At 41.3% G+C, this 23,740-nt stretch overlaps 1 protein-coding gene across 3 annotated transcripts in view; it reads right to left on the bottom strand.

Annotated features, from left to right (window-relative positions):
• Window positions 1-1,132: 1,132 nt before the first annotated feature.
• The window catches only part of STAMBP (STAM binding protein), a 47,473-nt gene continuing 24,865 nt past the window's right edge, over window positions 1,133-23,740 (bottom strand). For 2 of the 3 annotated variants that reach the window (XM_023552782.2, XM_003413682.4), the window contains 3 exons: window positions 22,606-22,718; window positions 21,558-21,657; window positions 1,638-19,782 (listed from right to left, as the gene is read on the bottom strand). In XM_023552782.2, coding sequence (XP_023408550.1) covers window positions 19,726-19,782; window positions 21,558-21,657; window positions 22,606-22,718 — 270 coding nt within the window. In that variant the 3' untranslated portion in view covers window positions 1,638-19,725. Of the gene's footprint in view, window positions 19,783-21,557; window positions 21,658-22,605; window positions 22,719-23,740 lie in introns of all 3 variants that reach the window. The other variant, XM_023552781.2, reaches the window with a different exon arrangement.

Raw genomic sequence — 23,740 nt, 5'->3', positions numbered from 1 at the left:
AGCTTAAAAATATAGATACATTATATAATTGACTAAAGAAAAAGTAGAAATAGATAAGTTTGTGATCACATTGGGAGATATTAGCACACTTTTCTCAGTAATGGTAGAACAAGGACATAAAACAATCAGGATATAGATGATTTGAACAAGATTAAATCCTATCTGTGTAACAGGATTTTACTACATAGCACTTTACGGTTTCTCTGGAATTGTCATTATGGCCCCACTGCAAGCAATAGGCTCTAGGAGATGGCCAAAAATGCAGCCAACACCTCTGGCCAGGGCTTATTACTAAGAGCAGCTCAGCCGGCCTGACTAGGAGCTGCTGGCTCCCCCCAGTCCATGTGAGAAAGCTGGAAAGGAGAGGGGCTGAGTCTTCCGGGCAGGGTCCTCAGCCTTGCGGGGAGCACAGCATTTGTGGGGAGAGAATGGAGGGCTGCACCCCCCAGCTAAGTCAGGGTGATTCCAAGAGGATCATTTTGAAGATCAAGGGTGTCTACAATGATTTTTTTTTTTTTAATTGTGCTTTAGGAGAAAGTTTACAGCTCAAATTAGTTTCTCATTCAAAAATTTATACACAAATTGTTTTGTGACATTGGTTGCAGTCCCCACAATATGTCAGCATTTTCCCCCTTTCCCTTTACACCCTGGGTTCCCTGTGTCCATTCGTCCAGGTTTTCTGTCCCTTCCTACCTTCTCATCTTTGCTTTTGGGCAGGTGTTGCCCATTAGGTCTCATACTTGATTGAACTTAGAAGCATGTTCCTCACATGTGTTGCTATTTGTTTCATAGGCCTGTCTAATCTTTGGCTGGAAAACCTGGTGGCGTAGTGGTTAAGAGCTGTGGCTGCTAACCAAAAGGTTGGCAGTTCGAATCCACCAGGCACTTACTTGGAAACCCTGTGGAGTGGTTCTGCTCTGTCCTATAGGGTCACTATGAGTTGAATCGACTTAACGGCAATGGGTTTTGCTTTGTTTTGTTTTTTTAATCTTTGGCTGAAAGGCAGACTTCAGGAGTGGCTTCACTTCTGAGTTAGCGGGGTGCCTGGGGGCCATAGTCTTGGGAGTTTCTTCAGTCTCTGTCAGACCAGTGAGTCTGGTCTTTTTTCATGAATTTGAATTCTGTTCTGCATTTTTGCCCCATTCTGTCCAAGACTCTCTTTTGTGGTCCGTGTCAGGGTGGTCAGTGGTGGTAGCTGGGCACCATCTAGTTGTTCTGGGCTCAGGCCCACAATGATTTTTGTTTTCCATTTGGGCATCTGCTTAGGTAGCAGCCGTATTGACCTGACTGAGACCCCACCTGAGAGGGCTTGGGGGAAGATAAGAGAGCGAGCAGATGGGGGGAAGCTTGCGGAGTAGCCTGGCCACCTCATGGGTAAAACCGGCACAAGGAAGGTGGTGGGGCTTGAGCCTTCTTGCCAATAGTCCACCCAAGAGGACAGGCTGTCAGCAAGTGGATTCCAGCAGCAAGAGGCTGTGGGCGTACCCGTGGCAGGGGCAGGGATAAGGAGGGTGAAAGCATTTGCACTAGACCCAGATCTCCCATACCAAGGAACTGTGCAGTTTTGGGGGGGCATTACACAAGATCCACAGAAACCCCCACACATGAATGAGACCACAAAGCCAGCATTTGGGTACCTGCCACGCAGAGGACTTTGATGGACTAGTAACTAGTTGCCGTCTAGTTGATTCCAAGTCACAGCAACCTGTGTGTGTCAGAGTGGAACTGTGCTCCATAGGGTCTTCAATGGCTGAGTTTTTTGAAGTAAATCACCAGGCCTTTCTTCTGAGGCATCTCTGGGTGCACTCAAACCTGCAATTTTAGGTTAGCAGCTGAGCATGTTAACTGTTTGCATCACCCAGGGGCTCCTATTGCTGGACCTCCCAAAAAAACCTGTTGCCATCGAGTGGATTCTGATTCATTGTGTCCCTATAGGACAGAGTAGAACTGCCCTATAGGGTTTCCAAGGAGTGACTGGTGAATTCGAACTGCCGAGCTTTTGGTTAGCACCTGAGCTCTTAACCACTGCTCCACCAGGGCTCCTTTTGAGGGACAGTCATGTTAAATGGAGAAGTAACAGTCAAAGGGGAGAACTATGAAACATGCTAGCCAGCTAAGTAAAAAGACACATATCCTTTCCCCTCCCACCCTTCCGGGATGAGCCCAACCCTAGAGAGGCTAGAAACAGGCCATGTTCCTCTCTGCTTTCCAAGCGCCCTAGCCTTCGGCTGGCCTAGGAGGTGACCCAGATGCAGGCTCTGTAACTCCACTCCTTCCCTTACTTATTGCCAGGGAGTTCCCTTCACCACACATTCTTCCTTCCTAGCAAGCACTTGGAGTGTGGTATCCCCAAATCCCTATCCTCACCCTGGGAGACAGGGGAAGCTGAGGGTTGTGGTGGGGGGAAGAGGTTGGAGGGCTTTAAAAGTAGGGTTAGAAGCTTCCCTGATGAATGGTTCTTTAAAAAGTCAAGCTCTTTACCTGACACTCAGGCCTGACTACCCAGAAAGGTGGCTTTTAAATAGAAAGCAAGACTCGGCTCTCATTTTGTGTCTAGGAGCTGTGGTTTCCCAGGGAAAGGCATCAGCATCCAGGGACTCAGCTGAACCTGGGCTGTTAGGGTCCTCTCCCACCTCTCTAGGAAAGACAAGGGTGTTCTCACGCAAGACTAGAGACCCTAAAAGGTGATTCGGAGCAAACTACTGGGCCTAGGCTCGTTACTATTATTGTTATTATCGATAATTGCCATTTATTGAGTTGTATCTGTTTGGTATGAATTGTGCTAAGCCTGTGTATACATTGTTTTAATTTAACCCTGGCATTATTCACATTTTAAAGAGTTGAGGACTTTGAAGCCTGGGAGGTTAAGTAACTTACTGAAGTCACACAGCCAGTAAGTGGGACGCCAGGATTCCCTCCCAGGTGAGTCAAGCTCCAGGGCCTGCCCTGTAACCTGGGTACAATCTTTAGCTGCCTCCCTAAGCCCTGAGGCAGAAAAAAAATATTATAGTTGCACTTGGTATGAGCTGAGAACTATCGGAAACCTCATTTATGGTATTCTGAAGGTGAGATTCTCACATAACACCATAATACAAATAATTTACAATCAGTTTTATAATTGCAAAATGTCACTGCGAATGCAGGTGCTATTTTTCCCACATTTAGTTTAAGAAGAATTACTGGGCTGCCAAAAGAACCTTTAACAAATCAAAAGCAGCAGCTGTGAAAAGCCAAAATAGGAAGAGGCCAGTCAGGACCTTGTAAAAGTTAAAGTTTACAATACATTTTTCACTGTTTTAAAAATACTTTATTTCAATAACACCTTTTGGTGAGAATTGAATCTGGTTGATAGATCTGGCAACAAGGGCAGATTCTGGGAGAGTTATTCTGGAAAGTGAATTTGTGTGGGGCAAAATGCTAACACCTAGGAAGTGCCCTAATTTTTAGAAATACGAGCCCGGTTAATTCCTTCAAGCTCTCTTAGTTACCTAGTGCTGCTATAACAGACCTACTACAAGTGGGTGGCTTTAACAAACAGTTTAGGAGATGAGAAGACCAAAAGCTGGGCGCCAGCTCTAGGGGAAGGCTTTCTCTTTCTGTCAGCTCTGGGGGTAGGGCCTTGTTTCTTCAATTTCTATTCCTTGGCTCCATGGTGGTCTTCATATGAAGTGTCATCTACCTTCTCCCCATCTCTACTTATTCACTTGTTTCTTTAATCTTTTGTATTTCAAAGGAGAATGATTTAAGACATACCGTACACTAATGCTGTCTCATTAACATAACAAAGAAAGCCCATTCCCTAATGGGATTATAACCACAGGTACAGGGGTTAGGGTTTACAACACAAATTCTGGGTGGGGACACAATTTGTAACAACTGCCCAGACAATTTTAAAACTTGAGCTAATTAAAGCACCCACGGGAGACTTTTTGCCTCTGCAGTTGTTAGCAAGCCTTCTGAATTGTGGTCTCTAATCCTCGGCTTTATGTATTTATTGTGATTATTATTAATTTTTTTACTCTATGGACTTAGCTCATTTTGCCTAGACCCAAGTCTGGTTTATCTTGCCTTGAATAAGGACAACTTGTGCCTCCCCTTAACTTATATTAAAGGTCTTTGTTTATTGGTTATTCTACCCAAATTCTATGGCAGCTATGGGATTCTCAGCTCAGCATTTGACATAGAAGCAGATGGTATTTAAACACCAATTCCACCACAGGTCACTGCCACAGAATTCTTTTCCACTTCACGGCGGCAAGAAAAACATCAAATCATTAGCAACTTTCAATGACCTTTCCTCGGGTCTGGGCTATATGCAAAGGGCTCAGTAATGGCTCGACTTCTACAAGGCCGTCACGTTGCCTGGTTATTGACTGGACACTGCTATTCTATCTCAGAGGGCAGCACTGGGAATGGCTTTCCTGAGGGCTGATCCAGGTTGAGTTCTGACACCAGTACTTTTCCACTCATCAAAAAAAAAAAAGTCTGCTACTATCTTTGGATGAGCTGGCCAGTAGCCCCATGCTATTAAAAAGGAAGGGAGGTATTCTTTTTTATTCTGAAAATACAGCTTTTTTCCTTGGACAGGGAATGGTTTATATTTACAACAGACCCAGAAGTTAATTAAGGACAAAAAGAAGGGCTACAGATCCAAGAATGCGAATGTTAAAATGATTACCTCAATAGGTATTACCACACTGTCCGTAGTTTGATTCCCCGAATTTGCTTGTATGGAAACCCTTTGTGGTTATTGCAAATCCCTTCTCCACTGTAAAGTGGGAATCGATGTAGTGAGTGGGCGGGCCATTGGCTCTCTGACTCCACCTTGGTGAGCTGTGTTAAAATAAAAATGGTTTGAAAGTCGAGAGCCTCAGATCTCACTCAGCCAACAATGAAGAATGGTAGCTGCACCACAGGCGCTTGGCAAAGAGTACAATTCCAAGCTCACTGTCACTAAATATTTATTAAGGTGTCCCTAAAGAGAAACTTGGAGTTGTTTAAAGGCTGTGCAGTCCATCTGAGCTCCTGGATACGACAGCTGCCTCCCGAGGTTGGGCCAGGCTAGCAGACAGCTGGGTATCTAGGCCTACTCCCCACACCCACCCCAGTTCCGGTAGAATTATTTACTATATGTAGTGCTTTAGTGAAAAATAGAGCCCTTTTATTCAGGTTTGGGTTTATTACACAAATGTTTATATTATTTATGACGTCACACATTGTTTGGCCCATCCATGGTTTATACTTTTTGCTTTATTACTGATTTCACTTTTTTGCATCCTTGTATTCTATATTCCTGTCGCAGTTTTTCACGTATATTCTCTTTGTAATATTTTATGTATCCTTGTAAACTGTTTGAAATCCTTTCTGTAAGGTGTATAGAGGCTAGGATGGAGCTTGGCCCTTAGTAGGCATACAGAAAATATTCGTTGAATGAATAAAAGTGGACCAAACCAGGCCCATTGCTGTTGAGTGGATTCCGACTCATAGTGAGTGACGCTATAGGACAGAGTGGAACTGCTCCATACAGTTTCCAAGGAGCAGCTGGGGAATTCGAACTGCCAACCTTTTGGTTAGCAGTCGCATGATGCATAAATTAAAATGCATACATTGATTTCTCCCTTTCTTGGGTTTTCTCGACACTTGTACAGTTGGTGCTCATTATCTTATGTACACTCACTGTTTATGGAGAAATTGCTTTTGTACTATTTCATGGGGGTGTGGCTCCTTTACCTTAATCAATTATTTGCTCCTTGAGGACAGAGAGCATAGCACCTACTTCCTGTGTACTTTGAACAGTAGGTGCTCAATAAATACAAATTAAATGAATGAATGACCCATGGCCTGGATGTGTGACCCCCTTTTCGGGGTGGTTGTGGTGGTGAGTGAGTCACCACTCCATAGTTCAGCTGCTATTATCTAAAGCCAATAGCTCTTCATGCTCCCTTTACGTTTTATCAGCTTGTTCACCTCAGGTCATACTGCCCACAGTGACGATGGTAGGCTCTACATTTTTCCTAGGACATCTGTTGCTCTTGCCTACCCAGCATTCACTCCCCTTTTTCCTATTAATACCCCCATGATTTTTCTTTGGTGAATTAATAATACTCCCCTGCTCCCAATGCATGTGGCCCAGATGGGGTACAGGCACATGACCTAGGCTTGGCCAATCAGAGCACTCCATCCCTCTGACCACAGTGATTGACTCAAGGACAAAGTCATGACCAGAGCCAGGACCCAAAGAGACCTAATTCCAGGACTTTATTGTTAATGGTAGACATGAAGTTCTTTTTTTCCTGTTGGATTTATTAAGACAGTAGGATACACGCCTAGAGCTGTCAAAGCTACTATGTTGGAAAGCCCCAAATGAACAAATACTCAGCATGTAAGAGTCAAGAGAGGAATAAAAAATGACTCTTAGTGACAATGGACACTAGATCCAGCTGTACCTGAAGACCAGTTTCAATTTTCTGTCAGTGCAATTAAAAGAATTCATACTAACACCAGATTCCATTCTCATTGTATATGGGCTCTTCCTGGCCACACTGAAGTCCCAAGGGCTAAAATCTGAGGCCTTGTGTTTGCAGAGTAACACTGGAATTGGGAAATAAATATTCATGTGAACTTATCCCAAGTCCACCAAGGTTCGAAAAAAAATAATCTAAAACTCCTAAGTCAAGAGAAAGGTGTAGAACACTAGACTTGGGTGAGGAAAGTTCTAGAGACACAGATGTTTAAGTGTGGCAAACAGGGGTGCTAAGAGTTATTAACAGTGGTAAAGGGGCCATTGCTGTAGATGGTATGAACCACATTGTAATAGAATTGTGCTTTGGTATAATGTCATTAAACAAACAAAACCCAAACCCATTGCCATAGAGTTGATTCCAACTCATAGCAAACCTACAGGACAGAGAACTGCCCCATAGGGTTTCCAAGGAGCAGCTGGTGGATTTGAACTGCCGACCTTTTTGTTAGCAGCCGTAGCACTTAACCACTACGCCACCAGGGTTTTTATCTTTTAAAGGAAAGTAAGGTGAAGAGAGGATACTGCCGTGGATACGGAAGCTAACTACAGGGAATGACAGCTGAATAGTTAAAAATAGTCTTACTTCCTTTGTCTAGGTGAAGTTTCCACTTCTTTCTCCCATTAATGACACATTACTATTTGTCAAACACAGGTAACATCCTACGTTCTCACTTGGGACCAGGAAGAATACAGAAATAACTCTCAGCTATTGTGGGAGTTCTTTTTTAGAGGAGGATGAGGCTGAGGAAAATAACACTTCCCTAGTAACAGCTCACAGGGGAGATGTGCTAAGTCCAGAGCTCCTGATGGATATACAGGACACCTTCAGGCCATAAGACCAGCAGCTCTCTGTTCTTTAGGTTTTGTCCCAAGATCTCTGCTAGCTCTTACAGGCAAAGTTTATGTTGAACAGACTCCAGCAGTGAGGTCACCATCATGGAAGGTTTCCATATATGACAAGCCTCTGCTGCTGCACACAAAAGCATTCCCAAGGCCCTTTCACCGGTGCTGTCCAAGAATAAGATTTTGGCTGGACTCCCACGTTGAAGGGGCAATGGAGCTTTGTTTCTGAAAACAGTTGGTATTGTACTTTGTTCAATTATAAAAGCAATACATGTTCTCTGTAGAATGTTTGGAAAATTCCAAAACGTATAGAGTACAAAAAAAAAAAAAAAATCACCGCATAATCTCATCACCTACAAATAACTAATCATATTTTGGTATACCTCCTTCTCATAGTTTTTAGGAATACATGTATCTATGTGTATTTTAGGAAGGTGGTATTGCACTGTGGTTAAGAGTATGAGCTTGGAAGTTTGACGTGACTCATTTGGAGTTCTGTGGCTTTGGGCAACTTAAACTGTTTAAGTCTTACTTACTTCAACAATAAAGTTTGCTCATTCTTATCCAGTTCTCAGCCAGTACGATATTATTTTAACTTTACTCATAGGCTTATAATAAAAGTTATCTGGTAATAAAATTTCCCCCAACATTTTTTGTCTTTCAATTTCTTAGGGTTATTTTACCTATTCCAAAATTATTCAAGAGTAGATTTTGGAATAATCTTTTCAAGTTAAAAAATGAAATTTCTGAGTAGGTTTGCATTTAAATTTATGGATTTAGAGAAGAATTAACATTTTAAAATGTTAAGTCTTCCCATCAGGGAATGTGGCATGTCTGTCTTTCCATTTGTTTTCTTCATGTTCCTTTGTAAACCTTAGTAGTTTTCTTCACATAAGACTTGTTGTGCATTTCCTGTTAATTTTGTTCCAAGACATTTCTTTTTTGATATTTTATATTTTTGGTTGCTAGGTGAGATTATTTTTTTCCAATCACAACTGGTTATTACTTGTACTGGAAAGCTATTTTAAAAATTATATAAATATCTTACAGTGGACAACTTATCTCTCTTTTTAGGTCTAAGCATTTTTTCAGAACTGATTATCTTCAGGTTTCTAGGTAGATACTCAGTTTGCAGCCAAAAATTGTGTCTTTCTAATAGTAATTTCTGCTTTAATCTTTCTTTTCTCCTGCCTTAGTACATTTTGTTATTCTTTTCGAATTTGAGACAAACGCTCATTTAATAATTAAAGCATTGAAAGTTCTAAATTCGTTGAGATTTCAAGTATTAATTTGTGATGTTGCATTATTGTTCATTTCTAAATTGGCCATATATATAGTTTTACCTGCTTTCTTTCTCTTACTTTCTAAGAGGTAACCTATGATTAACTTGTTAATTTTTATACTGCACCATCCTTTAGAATGATTATTCAAAATGTCTGCATATCTACTGTTTCGTTACCAAAAAGTAAAGCTTGGCAACTTACTAGCTGGGTGACTTTGAACACGTCTGTTCATTTACTAGTATCTTATGGTCAGACACTATTCTGGGGGATAAGGATACAAGAAGGAACATGACAAAGTTGCTGATTTCAAGGAGTATACTTTTGGGGATTGGGGTAAATAAACTAGGAATACTGTAAACGGACAGGATGCTTTTAGCTAATGGCAGTGCTGCTCAGCCAGTGAAGAAGGCGACGTGGTAACATGATGGGGTGAGGTCCATCACTGCCTTTCCCTTCACCAAAGTTAACACATGTCTACTCTTTAGTTAGTGATTTTCCCTTCCTCCTCATCCCATTCCTGGTAATCATAAAAAAAAAAAAAAAGTCTTTCTGTATACAACCTTTTCTTGACTATTTATAATCGTACTCATATAATATTTGTCCTTTTGTGATTGACTTATTTCACTCAGCATAATGTCCTCCAGATTCATCCATGTTGTGAGATGTTTCATGGATTCGTCATTATTTTTTATCATTGCATAGTATTCCATTGTGTGTACGTACCACATCTTGTTTATCCAGTCATCCATTGACAGGCACTTAGGTTGTTTCCATCTTTTACTATTGTGAATAATGCTGCAGTGAACATGAGTGTGCATATGTCTATTCTTGTCATGGCTTTTATTTCTCTGGGATATATACTTAGAAGTGGTATTGCTAGATCACATGGTATTCCTTTTCTAGCATTTTAAGGAAGTACCACACTGTTTTCCATAGCAGATGGGGTGAGGTTCTTTAGATGGGGTTGTCAGGGAAGGCCTCCCCTAACTGCCACATCCCATGGACTCATCTTTGTCTTTAGTCCAGAAAATCTCTTCTGAGGCATATGACAACACTGATCTCCCCCCTTTTTAAACTGTGCCTCTGTTGGTTTCTATGACAAGACAGTGGGGTCACCATCTTCCGGTCCCTTCCTATCTCTGTGACCTCCTCTTTTCAGTCTTTTTTGTAGGTACATCTTCTTATAACCAATCACTAAATGTGTCTGCCACTACTTGTCTGTCAGTTTGTTGCACTGTGGTGGCTTGCATGTTGCTGTGACGCTGGAAGCTATGCCACCAGTACTTCAAATACCAGCAGGATCACCCATGGTGGACAGATTTCAGTGGAGCTTCCAGAATAAGACAGGTTAGGAAGAAGGACATGGCAATCTACTTCTAAAAAAAAATGGCCAGTGGAAACCTAACAAATAGCAGCGGGACATCGTCTCATATAGTGCTGGAAGATGAGCCTCTCAGGTTGGAAGGTACTCAAAATGTGACCGAGGAAGAGCTGCCTCCTCAAAGTAGAGTCAACTTTAATGGCATGGATGGAGTAAACTTTTCTAGACATTCCTCTGCTCATGGGCCACGACTCAAAATGAGAAGCAGCAGCTGCAAACATCCATTAATAATTGGAACATGGGATGCACAAAGTATGACTCTAGGAAAACTGGAAGTCATCACAAATAAAATAGAATGCATAAAGATTTATATCCTAGGTATTAGCTGAAATGGACTGGTATTGGCCATTTTGAATCAGACAAATCATATGGTCTACTACGCCAGGAATGACAAATTGAAGAGGAATGGCATCACATTCATTGTGAAAAAGAACATTTCAAGATCTATCCTGAAGTACAAGGCTGTCAATGATAGGATAATATCCATACGCCTACAAGGAAGACCAGTTAATATGACTATTAGTCAAATTCACACACCAGCCATTAAGGCCAAAGATGAAGAACTTCAATATTTTTACTAACTTCTACAATATAAAATTGATCAAACATGCAATCAAGATGCATTGATAATTACTGGTGATTGGTATGCGAGCGTTGGAAACGAAGAAGGATCAGTAGTTGGAAAATAAGGCCTTGGTGATAGAAAAAACACCAGAGATCACACGATAGAATTTTGCAAGACCAAGGGCTTATCCAGTGCAATTTTTTTTTTTCAATAACATAAACTGACTATACACATGGACCTTGCTCCTGGAGTATGGAGGAATAAAATCAACTACATCTGTGGGAAGCGATGATGGAGAAGCTCAATATCATCAGTCAGAACAAGGCCAGGGGCTGACTGTGGAAAAGATCATGACTTGTTCAAATGCAATTTCAAGCTAAAGCTGAAGAAAATTAAAATAAGTCCATGAAAGCCAAAATACGATTTTGAGTATATCCCACCTGAATTTAGAGACCATCTCAAGAACAGATTTGATGCATTGAACACTAATGACCAAAGACCAGATGAACTGTGGAATGACATAAAGGACATCAGACATGAAGAAAGCAAAAGGTCATTTAAAAGACAGGAAAAAAAGAAAAGAACAAAACAGATATCAGAACAGACTCTGAAACTTGCTCTTGAATGTGCAGTAGCTAAAGCAAACAGAAAAACGATGAAGTAAAAGAGCTGGACAGAAGATTTCAAAGGGAAGCTAGAGAAGACAAAATAAAGTATAAAAATGAAATGTGCAAAGACCTGGAGTTAGAAAACCAAAAGGGAAGAACATGCTTGGGATTTTTCCAGCTGAAAGAACTAAAGCAAAAATTCAAGCCTCGAGTTGCAACACGGAAGGATTCTATGGGCAAAATACTGAACGATGCAGAAAGCATCAGAAGAAGATGGAAGGAATACAGAGAGTCACTGTACCAAAGAGAACTGGTTGACGTCCAATCATTTCAGGGGGTAGCGTATGATCAAGAACTGCCGGGACTGAGAAAGAAGTCCAAGCTGCACTGAAGGTGCAAAACAAGTAAGACTTGGAGAAAAACAAGTCTCCAGGAATTCATGGAATAACAATTGAAATGTTTCAACAAACAGATGCAACACTGCAAGTGCTCATTCGTCTATGCCAAGAAATTTGGAAGACAGCTACCTGCCCTACTGACTGGAAGAGATCCATATTTTTGCCTATTCCAAAGAAAGGTGACCCAACAGAATGTGTAAATTATCAAACAATATCATTAATACCACATGCAAGTAAAATTTTGCTGAAGATTATTCAAAAACAGGTGCAGCAGTACATCGACAGAGAACTGCCAGAAATTGAAGCCAGATTCAGAAGAGGATGTGGAAGGAGGGATATCACTGCTGATATCAAATGGATCTTGGCTGAAAGCAGAGAATACTAGAAAGACGTTTACCTGTGTTTTATTGACTATGCATAATACATTTGACTGTGTGGATCATAACAAATTATGGATAACACTGCAAAGGATGGAAATACCAGAACACTTACTTGTACTCCTGGGAAATCTGTATATAGACCAAGAGGCAGCCATTCAAATAAAACAAGGGGACACTGCGTGGTTTAAGTCAGGAAAAGTGTGTACCTGGGTTGCATCCTTTCACCATATTTATTCAATCTGTATGTTCAGCAAATTATCTGAGAAGCTGGACTATATGAAGAATATTATATCAGGACTGGAGAAAAACTAATTAACAATCTGATATAAGCAGATAACACAATCTTGCTTGCTGAAAGCAAAGAGGACTTGAAGCACTTATTGGCGTTGTTGTTAGGTGCCGTTTAGTCAGTTCCAAAGTACAACAGAACAAAATACTCTGCGGTCTTGTGCCAGCCTCACAATCATTCCTATGCTTGAGCCCATTGTTGCAGCCACTGTGTCGATCCATCTTGTTGAGGGTCTTCCTATTTTTCGCTGACACTCTATTTTACCAAGCATGATGTCCTTCTTCAGGGACTGCTCCCTCCTAATAATATGTCCAAAGTATTTGAGACGAGGTCTCATCATCCTTGCTTCTAAGGAGCATTCTGGCTGTACTTCTTCCAAGACAGATTTGTTCGTTCTTTTGGCAGTCCATGGCATATTCAATATTCTTCGTGAACACAACTTAAAGGCGTCAATTTTTCTTTGGTCCTCCTTATTCATTGCCCAGCTTTCGCATGCAGGTGAGGCGACTGAAAACATCATGACTTGTGTCAGGCACAACTTAGTCCTCAAAGTAACATCCTTACTTTCCAACACTTTAAAGACGTCTTTTGCAGCATATTTGCCCAATGCAATGCATCCTTTAATTTTCTGACTGCTGCTTCCATAGGTGTTGATTGTGGATCGAAGTAAAATGAAATCCTTGTCAAGGTTAATGTTTTCTCCATTTATTATGATGTTATCGATCCAGTTGTGAGGATTTTTGTTTTCTTTATATTGAGGTGTAGTCCATACTGAAGGCTACAGTCTTTGATCTTCATCAGTAAGTGCTTCAAGTCCTCTTTAAGTTCAGCAAGCAAGGTTGTGTCATCTGCATAATGCAGGTTGTTAATGAGTCTTCCTCCAATCCTGATGCCATGTTCTTCATATACTCCAGCTTCTTGGATTATTTGCTCAGTATACAGACTGAATAAATATGGTGAAAGGATACAACCCTGAGACATACCTGTCCTGACTTTAAACCACATAGTATCCCCTTGTTCTGTCTGAAAGACTGCCTCTTGATATATGTATAGGTTCCTCATGAGTACAATTAAGTGTTCTGGAATTCCCATTCTTCACAATGTTATCCATAACTTGTTATGGTCCACATGGTCAAATGCCTTTGCATAGTTAATAAAACACGACAGTGGTTAGTGGGTTAAACACTTTCTGGTATTCTGTGCTTTCAACCAGGATCTGTCTGACATCAGCAATGATATTCCTCGTTTCACATCCTCTTATGAATCCGGCTTGAATTTCTGGCAGTTTCCTGTCGATGTACTGCTGCAACTGCTTTTGAATAATCTTTGCAAAATTTTACTTGCATGTGATATTAATGATACTGTTTGATAATTTCCTCATTTTGTTGGATCACCTTTCATTGGAATAGGCATAAATATGGATATCTTCTAGTTGGTTGGCTGGGTAGCTGTCTTCCACATTTCTCGGCATAGATGAGTAAATGCTTCCAGCGTTGTTATCTGTTTGTTGAAACATCTGAATTGGTAGTCCGTCAATTCCTGGAGCCCTGTTTTTCACCAATGTCTTCAGTGCAGAAGATTTCAAGGCACAGCTCGAGAAGACAAAGTAAGGTATTACAATGACATTGCGAAGACCTGGACTTAGGAAACCAAAAGGAAGAACACTCCCAGCATTTCTCAAGCCAAAAGAACTGAAGAAAAAAATCAAGCCTGGACTTCTCCCTTCAGTACCATTGGTCCTTGATCATATGCTATCTCCTGAAAGGACTGAATGTTGGCCAGTTCTTTTTGGTACAGCACATTCCTTTCATCTTGTTTTGATACTTCCTGAGTCGTTGAGTATTTTGCCCACAGAATCTTTCAATATTGCAACTGAAGGCTTGAATTCTGTCTTAAGTTCTTTCAGCTTGAGAAATGCCAAGCATGTTCTTCTCTTTTGGTTTTCCAACTCCAGGTCTTTGTACATGCATAATACTTTGTCTTCTCGAGCTACCTTTTGAAATCTTCTGGTCAGCTCTTTTACTTCATCATTTCTTCTATTTGCTTTAGCTACTTGACGTTCAAAAGCAAGTTTCACTTGCTAATGAAGGTCAGAGACTACAGCCTTCAGTATGGACTACACCTCAACATAAAGAAGACAAAAATCCTCACAACTGGACCAAAAAATAACATCATGATAAATGGAGAAAAGATTGACCTTGTCAAGGATTTCATTTTACTTGGATCTACAATCAACACCCATGGAAGCAGAAGTCAGAAACCAACCAGTGTATTGCATTGGGCAAACATGCTGCAAAAGATCTCTTTAAAGTGTTCAAAAGCAAAGATGTTACCTTGAGGACTAATTTGTGCCTGACACAAACCATGGTATTTTCAATTGCCTCATCTGCATGTGAAAGCAAGACAATGAGTAAGGAAGACGAAGAACTGATGCCTTTGACTTATGGTGTTGGCAAAGAATATGCCATGAATTGCCAGAAAAACGAGTAATTCTGTCTTGGAAGAAGTACAGCTCCTTAGAAGCGAGGATGATGAGACTTCATCTCACATACTTGGGACATATTACCAGGAGGGAGCAGTCCCTGGAGAAGGACATCGTGTGTGGTAAAGTAGAGGGTCAGCGAAAAAGAGGAATTCCCTCGATGAGATGGACTGACTTAGTGGCTACAACAACAGGCTCAAACACAGCAATGACTGTGAGGCTGGTGCAAGACCGGGTTGTTTTGTTTTGTTGTACATAGGGTCACTAAGAGTCAGAACGACTTGACAGCACCTAACAACAACAACAAAAGTATTTGCTGGGCAGGACAACCATCTGCAATGGCACTGGAAGAAGCACTCAATTGCTGACTCCATTTGTTGAGAGTTCTTGACCACCACCTCCTGATATTCAGATTTTTAATTAACACAACATGACACTGGTGTGGAGCATAGGCCCAAGAAATGATGTCTGAGTCAAGCAGTTAAAGGTGATTTCCCACAATGTGGGAATAAAGGTTCTCAAGGCTTTGGTACAGGTCTGTCTAGATCTGTAATACATGTGATTCAACACCAAAGACACTATTTCAAGAAAGGGCTAAGCAAGAAAGTAAGGAAGTGTTATACTGACTGAAAGGCACTCAACACAAAGCTATAAAGCAAATATGGTCCATGGTCTAACAGAGCTTAGTTCAGAGACATGACTCACACAAGATGGTAAGAAAACACTGCAAAACAGCAGGGAACTACATGCCAAATTGTGTGAAACAGGCTATACATGCCATTGGAGTTCAAAGAAGGGTGCCCTCAGAGTGAACTTACCCAGTGAGAGAAGACACCGGAGGTGGAACTTGAGCCAAGCCCTAAAGGAAGCAGATTTGATCACCAAAGGACACAAAAGCCTATGGTTACACAGTGGCACAAGGCTGGATCCTGGAGCTGATGGGCACAGTGAACGCTGCTGGACACACCCTATAAGCCTAAGGGCCTGATTCTAACTCCAAGTAGGCTAAGGTTAAGTACAAATTGATCCCTGGGTTAAGCAGTGAAGACTTCAATAAAAAGGGTCAACATTGTCTTCCTCTTCCTTCATCTCAAGAAGTAGTTGATGGCGATGGTTATACAACATCATGGTGAATGTAATTAACATCACTGAATTGTACACATAAAAATGGTTGAAACACCAAATGTTTTCTCATACTTATTTCACCACACACAAAAAAATTATTTTAAGTCAATTAAAAAAAAAAGTAGTTGAAACAACAAAAGTGGAAGGTTCAAACAACAGTGAGGTGAAACCAAAGGGAAAAAGAGATGGTGTAATCTCTTTAGGATCTTACTAAAAATGGGTAAAAATTTGGAATGGTTCCTGTGGTTCCTGAAATTCTGTTTTTCAGCTCCAGATACCAGGGCAGACCAGACAAAGCTTTGGAGCTGAAGCCCAGGCAGTAATAAAGAGTGTGGATCTGCTGGAAGAGTCCTCTGGCTGGAAGTTGAGTAGGGTCTCCACCTAATAGATGGAAGCAATGGCACCTCCAATCTGACATTTCAAGAGATACAAATAACAAATACCTTAAATCTCACAACTCTCAAAGGTCTCGTGTACACACTGATTTTACCCTGTTCTTATTTGAGTTAGGCATATTAGACAAATCTCATTTTACAGATTTTAAAGATGTTTGGGAAGTTAAGTGACATGCTGGTGAATGAATGGCTGGACCTAGAAGCAAAGTCTTCAGATGTCCAGCCTGGCACTTCCTTCATTCTACTGACTTGTTTCTCAAGAAGATAATGTTCCAGCGGTCCTTATCTGAACAGTGCAAAGCTCCTCACAAAGAAATAAGCTTTTACTCAGAAGTCCTACTCTGGGCTCAAAGGCCTCAAAGACCCTTTCACAAATGCATCTTTAAACGCAGGTGGGGTTAAAATACTGAAACAAAAGGGAGTGGGGGGCACAATACCAACAGGTGACTTAAACTACTTTCTAGGGAACAATATCTATCTGGTTCTAAAACTGTGTTCCCCAAATTCATTTGAAACAAACCAAAGTTGTAGGATTCATGGGGCCTCGACTTCATTAAAGCTTTGCTCTCAGAGGTCTCCATCTCTCTTACCCCCTTCACTGGGGTAAATGAAATCCAAAAAGAGGCAATCATCAGCCAAAGAGAATAAGCACTTAAATAATTTTAAATTCTGGGGTGCCAAAATTTAAGCTGAAACCCTTGCCTCTCAAGCAACAAACACCTACCACAACATTAGACCCAGTAAGGAATGCTTCTCCCATGCTGCCTTTTAAGGTGTCTGGTACCCATGACAGCGTTATAAAGGCTTTAGTGGTTTCTTCCTCTTTTGTCCCATTTAACTAAGAGCATGTGAAAGCAATCATTTGGAAAAACCCAGTCCTGCCCCGTTTCCCAGAAAAGCAGCTTCTCCTGGCTCATAGCACTTTGGAAGGTTGAGTGCTTCTGAGGCTGGCTGGGATGCAACCAGACATTGCCTCTCCGCTCAGGCTGGACCAGCAGTGTGGTATTTGTGGAACTCAGGAGCCAGGGGTCAATCTCTATAGCTGGGTCATTGTTACCTTTTCAATAAAAGCCTATTCTCGGGTTTCATGATTTCGTTCTCTATTATTCACAATTTTCCTTTTGTCCTTTCCCTGCAACTGTGGCTCCTTCTCTCTCCCACTGGCTGACCACCCAGTATCCCTGCTTCCTTGTGGGCTGGCTCAATACCACGTCGCTCTCACAGAGGTAGGATGAAAAGAGAGACCCTGAAACAATCCTGTGTATAATACCTCTGTGGGCGGTGGCTAGCACCACAGCAGGTGCAAAGCGGACGTCTGAAGGCTGATTTCCTGCACCCATCTAGCCACTAAGATTCTTATGCACAGGAGCAGAAGCAAAAAAATATGGCAATTTGCAAACAGTAAGTGATCAATGTAGTTGCAGGGCATGATGCAGTCTGTTCACTTTGGTTCAACAAGCATGTGCTGAATCTCTATGATGTACACAGGAGACTGACAGGAGAGCTCACTTAGGCATAAATGGCTGGTGCAGTAGTTTGCAAGCCAGGCTGCACTTGAGAATCATCTGAACAAAAAACAAAACAAAACAATGTCTGGGGCTCCACCCTAGAGTCTGATTTAATTGGTGGAGGCAGGGCATGGGCATCAGTATTTTTAAAAAGCTCCCCAGGGGATGATTTGTGCAGCCAGGGGTAAAAACTTTATGTGGCCATATGTTATAGTCCTGAATAAAGGCTAAATTTAGATTTTAGGTTATGGGAATCGACTGCAGGTTTTTGAAAGGAGAAAACACGATGACGGCTATAACATGGGGAAGCTTCTTCTGACTGTGCTGCACAGAACAGACTGGAGTGAAGAAAGATTGGCAACAAAGGGACCTGGTAAAAGGTTACTGTAATAGTCCAAGTAATAAAGTCCTCAACTAAGTGGTGGCCTTGGGAATGGGAAGAACGGAATGGATTTCCTGGAAAGTACAGGATAGGACAATTTCAGGACCATTTGGGGTAAAGTGGATGGAACAGTCTGGCTGACTCTGGGGCAACAGCAGGGAAAATCAGGAAGTGACTGGGGAGGCGTTCTTCCCCTGTGCCCCTACCCATGTGGGCCCACATCTCAAGCTACAACAATAATTGCAGAAGAAAGAATTTTGAAAGGTTGGGAGTTAAGAACCCAAGAGAAGAAAAAGAATATAGAGGGGTGGATTTTTAGGGGGTTAAGTTCAAGGACCATTAACTTAAGTAATAAAGACCAAACAGATTCAGGACACAAAATGAAGCAAAACTTTCTGCATTCACAGATTTTTCCCCCCACAGATTTCTGATATAGTAGGAAAGCTTCACTCTTCTCCTACTCAATGTATTTATTCTTCCGCCTTCACCAGAGGGGTCACACACACCACCATTATTTCTAGGCTCAGCTCATACAAAGAAAAATACAGCCTCAATTATAGCTTCAAACACCTTGCTGGGAGATGCCCATGTCAGAAAGGAAAAGCCAACAAGACAAAATGAAGTAGGGTGACTAGGGAATGTACTCAGTTAATCTGAAGTGTAACTTGGCACTCCAAATAAAAGCTACATTATCCTGAGCTGAATGCTTTTACGGCTTAAGGAAGTGAATGGGATGACCCACTTGAGACAGCACCAAGAGAACAGAGATGACTTCACACCACTGGAAGATGGCAACAGGCAGAGAAAAAACATTGAATAATTAAAAGAGAACTGGGCCACACCTTCAATGTTAGCAGAGCTCAAATTTCCCATTTCTCCCTCGCCTTTCCTAAAACAGCCAGACCTTGTATTTAACCTGTTTATTCAATGCTTGATCCAACTGATCACTTTAGAGCACACACACGAAAATAAGTTAATTGTTATTTTATTGTAGAGGAAAAACATCCTGAATGTTAAATAACAATACTTCTTGACAAAATAATTCTTCAGGGTTTGCCAGCCTCACCATCTGGTCAGAGCTCTCAATCTCCCTGACCCTCGTAATGAGCTCTGCTAATATTGCCATAAACCACAGGGAAACCCAAAGGCTTCCAAATTTCTGCATAGATGCCCTTATTTAGTCCAAAGGTAAACAATGAACGATCTGGCAGAGGAATCAGGATAGCTGAGAGGAAAAATGTTAGCAATTGGTGACTCTAGAATAAAGGGTAGATGAGTACTCATTATACCATTCTTTCAACTTTTCATAGTTTCTGAAATTCGAGTTACAGGCAGACTTAAAAGCTGTTTTAACACAATTCATGCTTTTTTCCCCAGATTTGCCTAAAAAATATATTCAATGATTTCTTTTCAAATCAGAATAGAAAATCAGTTCTCCCAGGTGATGCCCACTCTTCTTTCCTGTCTAAGACAGCTCCCAAAGTTTCCCAGAAATTTTAAATTAAGGGGGTACAGTACACTGATATAGTGTTAGAGTCTTAGCAAGTTGTTTGGGTCAAAATCTCATCGAAGGTCTGTGATGGTCACTGCTCTGTCCACAACCGTCACGTGGCTGCAGCTCTGTGACAGGGGAAAAAGGAAGAAAGGTGAAGCCTGTGAAAAAATCCCAAGAAGTCATTTTTTAAAACTCCTTATTTAAAATGCTCATTCTAGATCAATGGGACCCAGTCTGGAAGCCAGAATCCAGAGAGGCCACAAAGTTACTGAAAGGGGACTGGAAATACACACTCCCACCAGCTCCTACCCATAGCTGAATGAATGTCTGCCCATATATTTGGTCATTGTCAAATGCACGTATATTCTAGAGTCATTTGTAAAGTATACATTTATTTAAAAGAACTGCTAAATTCATGGTGGTGTTTTGGTCATTACATCAATCAACAGATAATAAAACATACCTCATCTCAAATGGGAGCCCTGCTGATGTAGTGGTTAAGAGCTACAGCTGCTAACCAAAAAGGTCACCAGTTCAAATCCACCAGCTGCTCCTTGTAAACCCTATGGGCAATTCCATTCTGTCCTGTTGAGTTGCTATGAGTCAGAATTGACTCGATGGCAACAAGTTTTGGTTGGCTTACCCTCACATGGGGCATGCTAACTTTTGGCATACACAGGAGTCTTTATGAATGAAAACCTGGGCACTGGCGTCCCAGACTTTTTTCCTGATTGTACAGCTTCTATTTCAGCATCCTAGTACTTAGAATTTTATTACATCCCAAAGCAGACCAAACTATTTTTTTAAACAGATCTGTCAGAAAGTTCTACCTCATACTGAGGTGGACACTGTCATTCTACCAGGTCTTAATTTTAGTCCTTGGGATCACGAATTACATCGATACCTTTTTTGCACAACTCTTCTAAAACCTGAAGTCAGCTTTCATGTCCCTCGCGAGGATTTTTCTCCTAAATATCCCCAACTCCTGTTATGTGACAAGGTTCTGAGGCCCTTTTCCATAGTGGTCACTTTTTTCTGAACTCAGATGGGTAATATGGAGAGGCCTGAACAGTATGGAGCAAAGCAGATCCAGCTCATTAGAGGTGAAAGGCTGCCATTACACATTACTGAAACACAGGTCCTACCATCAATAAAACCTTTCATTCACAGAACACAACTCACATAAAAAACAACTTCCTACAAAGGTCACAGAATTCCTTTTATCTAAGCAAAATTCTAGCATCAAATATGCTTTACCTATCTCTTTTTATTATTGAGGTAAAATTCATATAACATAAAGTTAATCATTTTAAAGCGTGCAATTCAGTGGCATTTAGTCCATTCACAATGTCGTGCAACCACCCCCTCTATCTAGTTCCAAAACACTGTCATCATCTCCAAAAGGAAATCCTGTGCCCATTATACATCACTCCCCATCCGCCCCTTCCCTAGCCCCTGGCAACCAGTAGTCTGCTTTCTGTTTTTATGGATTAGCCTATTCCAGATACTTCTTATAAATGAGGACATACAATATGTAAGCTCTCGTGTCTGGCTTCTTTTCACTTAACATGATGTTGTCACGGTTCATCCACACGGGAGCATATACGTCATTCCTCCTCACGGCTGCGTTTTACCTATCTTTTAGTAGCTTTTCCCTCTGCATTCAAACCTCTTATTGAAGTGCATACTTAGCAACTGATGCTGATGAAGAAACAAACATTTTGTAAGCCAGGGAGTGAGCTAGGTACTTTCTGCACATTAATTCTCTCAATAACCCAACAAGTGAAAAGATAAGTGATAAGGGCTGATCTCCTCTGCAGGTCAGAGGATGACGCACCTCATCAGGTCTGACTGTCCTCCCCGCTAGAAACAGCTCCAACTCCCTCCATGCGGTACTTACACAGAACAGAGGTGGGTCCTTGCTGTGTGGATGAAATCCTTTCTGGCGACAGGAGGAAATTTCCTCTAGTCCATGGTCTGTGAGTTTGAAGAATCCAGTTCTGAAATAAGAAAATGCAGGCTCAGGTCAAGCAAAGGTGTCCCCCTATCCCTAACACACACACAGACACAGACACACAGACACAGACACACACACCAGGAAACTGGTTCTGGTCTACAATGCAGAGCTCATTTTGAGACAGCTTCAAAGTTCTGAGACCTTTTTTCCATATTGGTCACTTTTTTTGGAACTCAAAATGGATAATATGGAAGAGGTCTGGCCAGCATGGAGTAAAGCAAAGCTAACTTACTATCTGAAGGGCAGCCATAACCCATCATTGAAATACAAGATCTTAGTGGTCAGGAGCTCGGCTGCTAACCAGAAGGTCAACAGTTCGAATCCACCAGCCGCTCCTTGGAAACCCTATTGAGCAGCTCTACTCTGTCCTGTAGGGTCACTATGAGTTGGTATCAACTCCACAGCAATGGGTTTTTTTTTTTTTAAATCATCAATAAAACTTTTATAAAATGGGAAGTGATTGCCTAATAGATACAGGATGTTGGCTCATAGGTCTCTTCTCCGGTGAACCAATCATAGTTTGAGAATGATTCATCACTGCCCTCACTCTTGTTCTGCTGGGAGAATTCATAGTAAATGACAGGATTTGGAATGAAAAAGAAGTAACACTCTGAGACAATCTGTTTGATTTTGAAATTCTCTAACCTGACATCATTCTCTTGAAATTCCTATCACTTCAAGTCAAGCTTTGCAAATTTCTTGTGGACTTTTCTTAGAAAAGTGCAATGTAAGTTGTTGCTTGAGTATCTTTTTAAACAAGCATAGTAGGTTTATCAGGATACGGACTTATCAGAACAGCAAATTAATACCACAACCTATATCCTTTCTGGAGGACAAAGAGGGAAGGGCCCTGTTAATTCAAGAGTAGTAGCCTTTCCTATGCTTTCCCCACTACCTCCTTATAACGCCCAGCCTGGGTCCCCGTACTCACTCCTGGAACTTGGGGGAGCAAACGATGGCTATGGACTCTGGCAGCATCATCTGGTAGGAGCAGTGGGTGTGTAGATCAACACTGGAGAGAAACGCAGTCTGTGTGGGATGAGTCTGAGAAGAGAAACAAAGTCAGAGAACCCTCAGTGATGAATACACAGCCAAGCACAGTCCATAAAGTAAGGGAGAGCCATATACCTCTCAAAACCTGACCATAATCTCCTTTTCAAGCACAAAGCCATTTGCAGTCATGAAGGGTATATCAGAAGCTCATAATCAGTAATGAACTTCCTCTCCGGCATCTTGAACAAGTATGTGAAGGGACTCGTAGTTTCCCACTGATCAGAAGGATGATCCCTCTAGTTCCTAAACCTACCTGTCTCCCTCCTGCTTGGCGGCAGATCTAGACTCCAACCTTATGAAATCAAGATCATCTAAAATGAGTTCTCTTAACTTCTCGAAATATCATCTCAAAAATCTCTATCTCTTCATCTCTCTTCCCTCGATCCTGTCTTGGAGGGATGAGTTTCTCCCACCTATAAAGACGACCCGTATATTTTGTACTTTTGATTTAATGCTTTCTTGTCTCCATGTTACCTTGTTCCTCTTTATCTCCACTAGCTCCCCTGGCATAGAAACACGTTCAAACAACTATATACAACATGGATAAACATTAAAAATGTTGTGCAAAAGAAACAAGACAGAAAATAATATATATTATATAGCCCCATTTATATAAAGTTTAAAACCAGGCAAAACTATAGTGTTTAGGGTTATACACTTAGGGGGTAAAACTTTAGCAAAGCAAGAAAGGGACCACGGTAAAAGTCAGGAGCAGGATTAACTTTATAGGGGAGGGAGTGTGTCTAGGAGGGAGGGCCTGGGGGTGAGGGATATGCTTCTGGTCAGGTTCTATTTCTTGACCTAGGTAGTGTATACGCATAGATGTTTGCTTAATGATTCATTAAGGTATACATTGAGTTAATGCACTTTAATGTAAGTGTTATATTTCAGAATAAAAAGGTTTTGAAAAGAAGAATCAAAACAAAACACGTTTAAGCCTTTGTACACTAAGTCATTAATCTAGCAAACATGCTCTTGATCCGCTATTCCTTAAACCCCCCCATCTCATCGTC

Source organism: Loxodonta africana, chromosome 15, assembly GCF_030014295.1.
Source record: "Loxodonta africana isolate mLoxAfr1 chromosome 15, mLoxAfr1.hap2, whole genome shotgun sequence".
NCBI classification, from domain to species: Eukaryota; Metazoa; Chordata; class Mammalia; order Proboscidea; family Elephantidae; genus Loxodonta; species Loxodonta africana.
This window is presented reverse-complemented; position numbering and strand designations above follow the sequence as displayed.